At 44.6% G+C, this 13,259-nt stretch overlaps 1 protein-coding gene across 2 annotated transcripts in view; it reads right to left on the bottom strand.

Annotated features, from left to right (window-relative positions):
• The window catches only part of LOC146868106 (uncharacterized), a 230,857-nt gene that overhangs the window by 16,488 nt on the left and 201,110 nt on the right, over positions 1-13,259 (bottom strand). For both annotated transcript variants that reach the window (XM_085608951.1, XM_085608950.1), the window contains one exon: positions 7,425-7,614. In XM_085608951.1, coding sequence (XP_085465077.1) covers positions 7,425-7,614 — 190 coding nt within the window. The remainder of the gene's footprint in view (positions 1-7,424; positions 7,615-13,259) is intronic.

Raw genomic sequence — 13,259 nt, 5'->3', positions numbered from 1 at the left:
ATAAATGAAGGAAATGATATTTATGTCATTTGGATCACTAATAGAGAATGAAAAGAAGCTTCATGATCACTGGAAGATTGAATGTGATATCTGAGACAAACATTAAATGAAGAGAATTATACACTTACAAATTACAGCCCAGAAGAAGCGGTTATGAATGGAACACTGCGAAATACGTGCTGGCTGTCTATACTGAGAGGCTGTTAGTGGGGATAATAATGAGGCTTCTGAACTGTTATCGCTTTGATAAAGAACATTTAGGACATAGTTCATGAAAATCTATCAATTTCATGATTAATGTTCAGAAAATGAATGCAATTTTAGTTTTTGAATTGGAAAATAGATTGATTAAACAATCAATACTTACAGAACGTTAAACAGGGAAATGTCTCTTTTTGTAATTAGGTTTTATTGGACTTTCACAATTGAATTGTATATGGTTTCATTTGGAAAGGAAAATGCTACTTAACCCGTATGCATCTGTTCTTGGCATGTAGAGCTGTAGATTCATATACGTTAGCATAGATCGCCATCTGGTGTTGGGCTTGGATGTTTGCACTTTGTTTTTCTTCTAAGAAGTGTTTATAGTAACGAGGTAGGTGACTCCTCCTTACGGTGATAGTGTGCATGGGCGTCGACTCCATCCCCAGATTGTTTTCGCCATAAAGGGTGATGGAGTTAGTAAGAATAGAAAGAGATGTCCATGTGTGTTGTATCTAAGTAAGATAATACTGCAGCAGATAAAGGTACCCGGGGAGGCGGGTGGGTGCATACGAATCTACAGCTCTACATGCCAAGAACAGATGCATACTGGGTAAGTAGCATTTTCCGTTCGAGGCATATGAGCTATAGATCATATGCGTTAGCATAGACTATATGGCAATTATCTACCCAGCAGTGGCTGACCCGTATCTGCTGCAGTAGTTTGAAAAAGAGTTCTTAAGACAGCCTGGCCCACACTAGCTTGTTGCTTTGCATGCACATCTACACAGTAGTGTTTTGTGAATGTGTGAGATGTAGACCAAGTTGCAGCCTTACAGATGTCATCTAAGGGTATATTCCCCATGAATGCCATAAAAGCCCCTAGTTTGCGTGTGGAATGAGCTCTAGGGGGAATAGTTAATGTGCGTTTGGCTTTAATGTAGCATATTTGGATGCATTTAACTATCCATCGTGCAATACCAGTTTCTGAAATGGAATTGCCTTTATGTGGAGGTGAAAAAGCAACAAAGAGTTGTTTGGTTTTCCTAAAAGATTTAGTTCTTTCAATGTAATAAAGTATTGCTCTTTTGACATCTAGTGTGTAAAGAGCACGTTCTCCCACTGAGTCTAGTTGAGGGAAAAATACTGGTAGTTCAACAAGACTGATTAAGGGGAAAGGCAGAGACAACTTTAGGTAAAATCTTTGGATTGGTCCTAAGAACCACTTTGTTGTGATGAATTTGTAAAAATGGTTCTTGTATGGTTAATGCCTGGAGCTCACCAACTCTTCTAAGAGATGTGATGGCTATAAGGAAGGCTACTTTCTAAGTGAGGAACTGTAGTTCACATTTATGCATAGGCTCAAACGGTGGGCCCATAATTCTTGTAAGGACCATATTAAGGTTCCAAACTGGAGAGGGCGGAACTCTAGGGGCAATAATTCTTTTAAGTCCTTCCATGAATGCTTTGATAGCAGGCACTCTAAACAAAGACAAGTGTTGTCTGTTTTGTAGATAAGCTGCTATTGCAGCGAGATGCAATCGTATAGATGTCTATGCTAAGTTACAGCGCTGTAGGTTTAAGAGATAGCAAATGATGTTTTGAATGGAAACATCTAATGGATTGATTTGATAGTTTGTACAGTAAATGGCAAATAGTTTCCATTTTGCTGTGTAGCATGCTCTTGCAGTAGGACGGCTAGCTTCTTTAATGAAGTTCATGCAGTCTGGCGAAGGATTAAGGTAGCCAAACTCTATGATTTCAGGTGCCAGATTGCAAGGTTGAGTGGGATCTGAATGTCTTATCTCTCCACGGTTCTGAGTGAGACGCTTGGGTGAGAGGTGTAGTTTTTGATGAGGAACTACAGATAGCTCCAAGCGGGTTGTGAACCGAGGTTGTCAAGCCCATGTGAGAGCAACTGGATCATTGTGAGTGAATGCTGCTGAAGCTTCCGAACCATTAATGGAATGAGCGGGAGAGGCGGAAAAGTGTAAGCAAATGTCCCTGACCAGTTTATCCATAGCACATTGCCTTTGGACAATGGGTGTAGATACCTGGATGCGAGGTTTGGGCATTTTGCGTTGTGGTGTGTGGCGAACAGATCTATTTCTAGGTAGCCCCACATTTGAAAGAATAGTGCTTCAACACCCTCCGCAAGACCTTCTAGTGGATCCCCCCTGAGTCAAGGAAGACAGTCACCCAGGCACTCATTACCAGCAGACTGGACTATGGACACGCACTCTACGCCCGCATAAACAAGTCCCTACTCCGCAAACTCCAGACAATACAGAACACCGCCGCCAGACTCGTCCTCGGCATCCCCCGACACGAACACATCAGTCAACACCTACGAAGTCTCCACTGGCACCCCATGGAGAAAAGAGTCACTTTCAAAATCCTCAGTCACGCCTACAAATGCCTACACAACAATGGACCCAAATACCTCAACGACAGAATCAACTTCCACGTACTCAAAAGAAACCTCCGGTCTTCCATCCTCGCACTGGCCGAAACCCCGCACATCCACAGAACCGGAGCAGGCGGAAGATCCTTCTCTCACATTGCAGCCAAGACCTGGAACGAGCTACCGGCAGACATCAGATGCGCCCCCTCCCTGAACACCTTCAGGAAGACCCTCAAGACATGGCTCTTCGGCTAAACAGATCTGCGGACTCCTCCCCCTCAGCGCCTGGAGACCCTCACGGGTGAGTAGCGTGCTTACAATTCCCTGATTGATTGATTGTGAACTTGAGAATGTGATTCCCATTTGTGGATCTGTTGTCGTTGACGACTGAGCAGATCTGCAATCTGATGGTCTACTCCTGGAAGGTGTTCGGCAAGGAGATCTAAGTTTTGAGGTATGGCCCATCTCCATATGCTTTGAGCTAGTCGTGATAGCTGTAGGGAGTGTGTCCCTTCCTGTTCTTGTATATAGTACATTGATGTCATGTTGTCGGTACGAACTAGGACAGCTTTGCGTACTAGGTGGACTTGAAAGGCTTTTAATGCTAGAAAAATTGCCAGTAGTTCTAGGTGGTTTATGTGGAACAGTTTTTGTATTGGAGCCCACATGCCGTGAATGGTATCATTTTGAAGATGAGCTCCCCAGCCGGTGAGCGATGAGTCTGCTGTTAGCACTATTTGTGGAACCGGGTCAAGGAACTGCCGCCCTTTTGAAAGGTTTTGTGTGTTCCACCACTGCAGAGAGCGATGGGTGCGGTCGTTTACCAACACCAGATCTGTTACCAGGCCTTGAGCCTGGTTCCACTGATGTGCTAAACATTCTTGCAGAGGACGCATTTGGAGTCTTGCATAAGGAACGATTAGAATGCAAGAGGCCATCATCCCGATTAACTGCATGAACACTAGAGCTGGTAGTGAGTGTTGAGGTTCAAATTGGGATATTAGTGTCAGCAAGTTGTGTATCCTGACTGGGTTGGGGTATGCTAGAGATTTGGAATAGTCTATTGTAGCTCCGAGATATATTTGTGTGTCGGACGGTTGGAGGTGGGACTTGGTGAGGTTTACAGTGAATTTGTTGTGGGGGGGGGGGGGGAGAAGAGGAGAGAGGAGTTTGAACACAGCTGTGTTGTGATTTGGCCTTAATGAGCCAATTGTCCAAATAAGGAAACACAAATGTATTGTCTTCTTATGTGAGCTACAACTACTGCTAGACACCGAACGGGAGGACTTTGAACTGATAGTGTTGACCGTCCACCACGAACCGGAGATATTTCCTGTGAATTCCTATAAATCCAGAGTGGAAAGAAAGTTGCCTTGCTGAAGCAATGGGAGCACCTGTTGGAGGGTGACCATGTGGAAATGATCAGATTGAATGTAGTGGTTGAGCTGTCTGAGGTCTAATATTGGCCTGAGAGACACGTCCTTTTTTGGAATTAGAAAATAGAGAGAGTAAACACCTGTTCCCTGATGAGGTAAGGGGACTGGTTCCATTGCATGTTTTTGTAACAGTGAGAGAACCTCTTTTTGTAGGAGGGTGCGATGTTCTGAGGACATTGCACGATGTTTGGGAGAAATATTTGTGGGAGTGGAGGTAAGTTCCAGGCAATAACCATACTGGATAATTTGTCTTACCCACTTGTCTGTTGTGATGGAATTCCAGACAGGTAGGAACTGTGAGAGACGTCCCCCGACAGGAGTGGAATGATCGGGGGTAGTGGAGGGAAGTCACTGTTTGGTGGCAGGAGAAGATTGGTTGGGACTTTGGTAAGAAGAAGAGGAGGTATTTTCTGTTGCAGTTGTTTTTGAGCCACCCCTGTAAAAGGAGCAACAAAAGGAGCCTCTATTAGAAGGTAGTTGCAAGGCCCCCATGGATTTGGCAGTCTCTGTGTCTTTTTCATTTTTTCTAATGAAGAATGGAATGTTGGCCCAAAACAATGTTCCTGATCAAAAGGCCGATTAAATATTGATGGCACTACCTCTTGCTTGAATCCGGAGATTCAAAGCCAAGCGTGCCGGCGTAGTAAAACACTGGTGTTAATGGCACAAGATGATGTATCAACCGCATTGAAGGCGCATTTTATAGAGGTGTTTGTAATAAGCTTACCCTCTTGTATGAGGACTTGAGTTTTCGATTTGTATTGTTCTGGTAAATGCTGCATTAGTTTTTCCAGCTCATCATAATGAGCTCTATCATAGCGTGCTAAGAGGGCATGGGCATTGGCAATACACCAATGATTAGCAACTCGTGATGCGATTCTTTTGCCAGATGCGTCTAAGTTTTGACTCCTTGTCAGGAGGAGCGTCACCTGTAGATTGCGAATTAGCTCTTGCGTGCGTTAGACACGACAAGAGAATCTAAGGGTACCTGTCCTCTCATATAAACTGGGTCTGTAGGAGTGGCTTTATATTTTTTATCCACCCGTGGCGTAATTATTCTAGCCCTAACAGGGTCTTTGAAAACCTTGTTGGCTTGTTTTATCATGCTTTTGAGCATGGGCAAAGTATTAGTGGATTTTTGGGAGGGAGCGAATGTTTCCACTAAAAAATCATCCTCTAGGGGATCATAATGTAGTTCCACCCCATGGTACTGTGCAGCTCTATTAATAAGCTGTGCGAAGCCAATATTGTCATCGGGTGGTGATGGTCTGGAGGGATATAGATTAGGGTCATTATTATGATGTGGCTCTTTATCATAATCATCCCAGGGGTCTGTGTCCTGTGGTATGCTGTCCTACGTGTCATCCCCATACCCATCTCCACCCCCATCCTTGTCATCGTGAAGTTGAGGTGAGAAAGGTGGTGGTGGTGGTGGATTTGATGGTGAAATCAATAAGTTTGGATAAATAGGTAGAGGAGAGGGAGGGATATATGGGGGAGAGGGGTTAGTACCCATGTCTTTTTTCTTCTTAGGTATATGGTAGGCTTCTGGAAGATCCAGCTTACGTTTTTTAGGAAGTGTTACTAGAAGATGTCCGGTTTGAGGGTCAATATGTAATTGTTTTTGTTTTGGATCCAAAGGGTCTTGTGGAGGAAGTTCTTTGAGTGGGGTGTCTTTGTCCTTTTGTTTTGATTCAGAGGGCTTTTTAACAGGGGTAGTCTCTGAAGGTTTAAGAGGAACAGTTTGGTTTTTGGGCTCCGAGCCCTTCGGTGCGGAATGTTTTGGCTCCAAAGGTTTAAGTTTTGCCGGTTTAGGCTCCAAAGGTTATCTTTAGTGTTTTTCGGCTCAGAAGGTTTGTCTTTGGATGATTTTGGCTTTGAAGCTTTGGGTTTAGCTGGTGTCGGCTCAAAAGCTTTGGGCTTAGCTGGTGTGGATTCCGAAGCTTTAGATTTATGTGGTTTCGAGGTCAGAGTCTTTCAGTGCCGAAGAAGTTTTCGGTGCTGACAGCGAATTGGTGGGCACTTGCTTGGTCTTGGGTTTCAGTGCTGAATATGTAGGTTCGGCACCGGAATGGGGCCGGCTCGATCCCGAGTCGGAAGCCTTATCCTTATGTTTCATAGCCGGGCCCCAGGGCGGGGCATCTGAAACGCTTTCATGGTCGGAGGGCAAAGGTGATACCGGAGTCTTTGTTGTTTTCGTGGGCACTTGGGGCTCATTACTCACTGTTCGTTGAGCCAGAGTGACGTCGAAGTCGTCTTCCATGTCGGAGTCATCGGCTTCAGACACGGAGATGTGTTGTTCTTCCTCGGCCCCGGGCTGTCGGAATTCAGACCCATCTCTGAAGACGTCTGGCACCGGGATAGTGCCGCGTTGCACCTCGTGACATCGAGCCAGACGGTCATGAATGGTCTTCTTCGATCGGAATGATTGACAGGCTTCGCAGTTGATTTCTTCGTGCTCTGGGGATAGGCAGAGGTTACAGACCTCGTGCAGGTCCGTGTGTGGGAACTTAGCACCACACCTGGGGCATTTTTTAATAGGAGTCAGTTCCATGGACTGCTGGTGTGGTCGGCGCGGGTAGGCCTCACGGCCCGCGTCGAAGTTCCCGATCGAAGTTGTTGGGCTTTACTATGCGCGTCGAAAGGGAAACCGCGATCGAAAACAATACCGTAAAGTGGTAAGGATTGCGCGTCGAAAGGGTTTAAAGACGATACCGGAGCGCAGCAATACACATCCGAACCCGATGGCGGAAAAAACTACCTGGAGATGGAGTCAATACCAATGCACACTATCACCGTAAGGAGGAGTCACCTAAGTCGTGACTACAAACACTTCTTCGAAGAAAAACAAAGTGCAAACATCAGAGCCCAACACCAGATGGAGATCTATGCCAACGCATATGATCTACAGCTCATATGCCTCGAACATTTACTTTTTCTGCCCCCAATAATACGGTACATTTTGTGGATTCGCTTATATGATATTGCAAAAACAAATACACAAAGAAGAAAATAGATGAAAGTAATAATGAAAAATACAGATAAAGCGGACCAAGGCTCATCAGTGGCTTCTTATACAAATATGATAAATGTTAGAAAAATACCACCACCAATGATCATGGAGCAGATGAAGATGCTTGAGGGAGAATTGGTTGGAGGTGGAGCTTATTTAGGATTTCTTTCAAATAAAGAAGCTATTTCACAACTGCAGGGGAGAAAATTAAATATTTATTTGAAGAGTAAGCGGTTACCTGTGCTTGCCGTACATGATGCATAAAATGTACCTCATCCATGTCTGTTATTAGGAGACATTAGAAAGAGTGCACTGTACCATGCAGAACTCACACCACCAAAGGATCAGAATGTGCAGCTCCATGCAATACCTGCTTCATCTGCAGATTTCTGTAGAGCTTCTGCTAGTTCCTGATCTTCAATCTCTTCTGGTTGCATGTCTTCCCTCCCTGGGCCATAAGCTAGCCTAGCACATTCAGGAAGTTCTCCCTCTGGTAAGAATGCAGTCTGAGAGCCCGTAGTACCAATCAGCAAGAAGTTTTTCTTAAGATCAATGGAGCACTGTAATAAAACAGCAGACATTAGGAACTAAGAAGATTGTTTTTTCAGTAAATAACAATCCCCTAAAATAAAAAAGTGTAATGCATTTTACTGTAAGCAGACACTATACAGCAAATTATATCACCTCTAGTCCTCCAGTTACCAGACCGCACAGGATGTTAAGTTTCATCCGTCACCTGACAGCACACAGACAGTGTGAATCTTCCATTCACTTGCAACCACACTGGGCTGAATAGCTTCCTACAGAAGTGCATCAAGGAATTCTGCTGAAGTTTCTCAATAGAACACTGGCAAAATGTCTCTGCAGTCAACAGGACAAGTGTGTAATGCACCCAAAGTAAACCAACTTCTTACAACAACCAGTGATCTCCAACGGTTAGTGATCAGCACACAAAAAAAGTGGATGCAACCTTGGAGTAACCTAGTAGCTCAAGAGGTAGACAACAGCAAATTAGTTACAACTTGAGGCAGTCATTCTACATTCTCCCAAACAGCATGTAGAGCAGTATGGACAAGTACTGAAGAGGACAATCCCGTTGGTGCCACACTTCTCCATCTCCTCATACCAACTACTCAAAATCCCTGTCCCTACTCTCATCTATCCCCAGAAAGCACAAAGTAACATGGGGCTTTACAACAGCCTAGAGGGACATAATTTAAGGTTCCCTGCAGCTATCTAAAAGCATATGGGGACAAAGCGGTTACCAAAAATTACATTGGGCGTTGGGGCCTGAGCATTCACCCATAAAAAGGACAGGGCAATGTGCACACAAAGGCATCCAGCAGCAGTTACTTGATAAAGTAAAGTGCAAGTAATACCTCCGCTCATCTGATAGCAGTAGATAAGGTCAATTACCTCTAAGCTAAAATGCCCATCATGGGCGTGTCCTTTAAATTCAATTAATAATGCGAGATTAAGGAAACAATTTCAAACATACTCTTTCAAAAATATATAATTCACATTGTTAACGGTAAAAATCAGACAGCTGTTATACACAATTACTGTTCAAAAGTAAGGTGAATGATTAACTGGCCTTTTTAACTGCTTTGTTTTTAAAAGGAAAATTGTGAGAAATGCAGAAAGCTTGGGAGAAGCCTTGTTTAAGAGGACATCATCACGGTTGCTTTAAGGTAGTAGACTGTAGCAGCATCCCAGAAAGCAGTGTGCAACACTCCATTTATGTTTATGGTTAGGGGAGTAAGTGATAAGCCCTAAAGAACTATTTCAATACGCCCTTTTATTAATACAGCCATAATGGTGAACCAGTTAGGATTTTGATGACGACATCCATGTGGAAGACTCAGGATGCAACTTCCACCTCTCTAAAGTCAATCTTACTGGTTAGGGGTTTTATCATTACTCTCCCTCCCTCCCCAAACACTTAACAGAAATCTATGATGTGTAAAGGTAAAGAAGCTCTGAGGAACTTTATTATTGTATAAGAGTAAGGACTAGCAAGAACTGGGTACCAGGGCAGATCCTTGATGGCCCCAGGGCAGCGCCAACCACGTACCATAGCTGGGTGGAAGCTCTAGTATACATGAGAAGTGCCACAACCAAACATGCCCATGCATATCACAACTTCCCACTGCTCACAAACTACCAAAACCACATCTATTTTAAAGCAAGCTTGTCCATGCTACAACTTGTCAATGAAAAAGAACCGAACTCTGGCCATGCCATTTTATCATACAAACTTTTGTAGAAAATCTTAATAAGTAACATCAAGTCAAAAACAATGTTTCTGGATAAGCATTTCTGAAGAAATAGAATTGATGAAAGGCCCAAGAGAAAACATATGATTCAATGTGCTATATTCTGGGATGTTGCAGCAGAATAGTGGTGCCAAAATCCTCTTTGGTGATGCTACTTCCCATCTACTTAATTTTCCTGAATTTCTCTTTCAGATAGGGAGAGAAATCATAAGGATAATGTTACTTACCCAGTAAGTATCTGTTCTTTGCATGTAGAGATGTAGATTCACATGCTGCTCATAGCTCGCCATCTAGTGTTGGGTCCGGATGTTTGCACTTTGTTTTTCTTCAAAGTCGTCTTTCCAGTCACAAGGTAGGTGACTCCTCTTTTCGATGATGGGCACTGACTCCATTGTTAGACTGTTTGCAGCAGAGGGTGAGAATGGAGTAGTAGTAAAGAATAGAGATGTCCATGTGTATGTATGTAATTTAAATAGAGAACTGCAGCAGCTACAGGTATCCGGGGAGGTGGGTGGGCGCATGTGAATCTACAGTTCTACATGCCAAGAACAGATGCTTACTGGGTAAGTAACATTATCCGTTCGAGGCATGTGAGCTGTAGATCACATGTTATGCATAGATTACATAGCAGTATCCTCCCAAAGCGGTGGCTAACCTGTAGCTGTTGGAGTTGTTTGAAATAGTGCCTTAAGTACTGTTTGACGCACATTGGCATGTTGTCTTGCTGACACATCTACACAATAATGTTTAGTGAATGTGTGCGGGGTAGACCATTTTGCAGCTTTGCAAATGTCAATAGGAATGTTTCGTAAAAAAACAGTGGCCCCTAGCTTATGAGAGGAATGTGCCCAAGGGGGCACAGTTAAGAGTTCTCCTTGCTTTCGCATGCACTCAACAATCCACCTTGCAATGTCTGATTTGGAGATAGGATTGCCCTTGTGTGGTGGCGCAAAAGCAACAAAGAGTTGTTTTGTTTTACGAAAATATTTTGTCCTTTCCATGTAGTACAAGAGTGCTCTTCTAACATCTAGGTGTGTAGAGCTCTTTCTGCAACTGAATCAGGTTGAGGAAAGAATACGGGTAATTCTACAGACTGATTTATGTGAAATGCAGATACGACCTTAGGTAAAAATTTAGGATAATACGAAGAACCACTTTGTCTTTGTGTAGTTGGAAAAATGGTTCTTGTATGGTTAATGCCTTTAATTCACTCACTCTCCTTAATGATGCGATTGCAATGAGGAAGGCAAATGCTACTTACCAGTATGCATCTGTTCTTGGCATGTAGAGCTGCGGATAACCACTTCGTTGTGGTGCATTTGCAGAAAGGGTTCTTGAATGGTGAGTGCTTGTATCTCACTGACTCTTCTGAGGGAAGTGATGTCTACAAGAAAAGCAGTTTTCCATGTTAGAAATTGAAGTTCACATTTGTGCAGAGGTTCCATTAGTCTGGTGAGAACGATGTTTAGGTTCCACACAGGTGAGGGTGGCACTCTGGGGGGAATTATTCGTTTGAAGCCTTACATGAAGGCTTTTATGGCAGGTACTCTAAAGAGTGACAGATGTTGCCTGTTTTGTAGATAAGCTGCTATTGCTGCAAGGTGCAGTCTAATAGACGTGTAGGCTAGATTGCATCTTTGTAGGTGTTATAAATAGCCTATGATGTGTTGAATGGACACATCTAAGGGATTGAAGTTATTGTTGTGACAAACCACAAAACGTTTCCACTTGGCTGCGTAGCAAGCTCTAGTGGTAGGTCGTCTAGCTTCTCTAATGACGTTCATACAGTCTGGGGGAAGATTCAAATAACCGAATTCTAGGATTTCAAGAGCCAGATCGCAAGGTTGAGCTGAGCTGGGTCCTGGTGCCTGATCTCTCCATGGTTCTGGGTTAAGAGGTGTGGAGAGAGGTGTAACTTTTGGTGCGGTACTACATATAGTTCCAGCAGTGTGGTGTACCACGGTTGTCTGGCCCAAGTTGGAGCTACTAGGATGAGAGTAAGGGAGTGTTGTTGTAGTTTGCGCACCACTAATGGAATGAGTGGGAGAGGCGGAAAAGCGTACGCAAATTTGCCTGACCAGTTCATCCATATCGCATTGCCTTTGGACAATGGGTGTGGATACCTGGCGGCAAAGCTTGGGCATTTGGCGTTTTCATGGATGGCGAAGAGGTCTATCTGTGGATATCCCCACATTTGAAAGTACGGGTGAAGAACTTGTGGATGGAGTTCCCACTCGTGGATCTGTTGTGCTTGTCTGCTTAGTAGATCGGCCATAGTGTTTTGAACTCCTGGGACATGTTGGGCTAGGAGAAAGATTTTTGGGGGTATGGCCCATCTCCATATGCTCTGTGCTAGCTGAGAGAGCTGCGGAGAGTGTGTGCCTCCTTGTTTCTGTATATAGTACATGGCTGTCATGTTGTCCCTGCGGACTAGGACGGCCTTGCCCGATATGTGTGTTTGAAATGCCTTTAGTGCTAAGAATATGGCTAGCCGCTCTAGATAGTTGATGTGGAGCAACTTTTGTTGAGGTGTCCACCTGCCCTGCATGGTGTGATGTAGTAAGTGAGCTCCCCAGCCGGAGAGCGATGCATCCGCTGTCAGTACTATCTGAGGAACAGGCTCCAGGAACGGTCGCCCTTTGGAAAGGTTTTTGGCGGTCCACCACTGCAGAGAGCGATGAATACGACCGTCTACCAACACCAGATCTGTCAGTTGACCCAGGCCCTGATTCCATTGGCGCGCTAAGCACTCTTGGAGAGGACGCATCTGGAGTCTTGCATGAGGTACTATGAATATGCAAGAGGCCATCATTCCTATGAGTTGCATGAACACTCGAGCTGGAAGAGAGTGTTCCGGCTGAAATTTGGCGCGTAGGGCCTGACTGCTTGCTATCCTGGCAGGACTGGGGTAGGCTAGCGCTCTTGAGGTGTCTATAGTGGCACCTAGGTATTGTTTTATGTGGGACGGTTGCAGATGGGACTTTGTGTGGTTTACTGTGAAGCCCAGTTCGTGAAGTAGCTGTATAGTGGCGTGAGTGTGTTGTACACACTGGTTGTATGAGCTGGCTTTTATTAGCCAGTCGTCCAGGTATGGGAAGACGTGGATGTGTTGTCTTCGCAGATGTGCTGCCACGACCGCTAGGCACTTGGTAAAAACTTGCGGTGCTGTGGTGACTCCGAATGGGAGCACTTTGAATTGATAGTGTTGGCCGTCCACTACAAACCTGAGAAACTTTCTGTGAGCTGTGTGAACGGGAATGTGGAAATAGGCGTCCTTGAGGTCTAGGGTGACAAGGAAGTCGTTTTGGGAGAGCAGGGATAGTACCTGCTGGAGTGTGACCATGTGGAAATGGTCCGAGTGTATATAGTGATTTAGGGGCCTGAGGTCCAGGATGGGCCTTAGAGTGTCGTCCCTTTTTGGTATGAGAAAATATAGGGAGTAAACTCCCATATTTTGTTGGTGGGTAGGAAATGGCTCTATCGCACTCTTTTGTAGGAGGGAGATTACCTCCTGCTTTAGAAGTGACGAATGTTCCTGTGAATTTGGGCGTTGTTTGGGTGGAATGTTTGGGGGGGGATTGATTTTAGTTCGAGGCAGTAGCCTGACCGAATTATTTGAGTTACCCATTTGTCTGAGGTGATTGTAGCCCAGACATGAAGGAAATTGTGGAGTCTGCCCCCGACTGGAGTGGGATGGTGTGGGGGGAGTGAAGGGAAGTCATTGGGCAGGGGTGGAGGCAGAGCGGGAGGTATTAGTTTTGCCTCTGCCTTTATTGTTGTTACCCCTATAGCCACCTCTCTGGTAACCCCTAGTGAAGGTGGATTGTGTAGGTGCTTTATAGGAAGTAGAGGCGCTGTCAGAGGAGTAGCCTCTAGAGGTGCTTCGAAAAGAAGAACGGCAAAAGGAGTGCCTAGGAGGGTGTGACTGT

This window comes from Triturus cristatus, chromosome 1_2, assembly GCF_964204655.1.
Source record: "Triturus cristatus chromosome 1_2, aTriCri1.1, whole genome shotgun sequence".
NCBI lineage: Eukaryota > Metazoa > Chordata > Amphibia > Caudata > Salamandridae > Triturus > Triturus cristatus.
The sequence above is the reverse complement of the archived record's forward strand: the minus strand, read 5'-3'. Positions and strand labels throughout refer to the sequence as shown.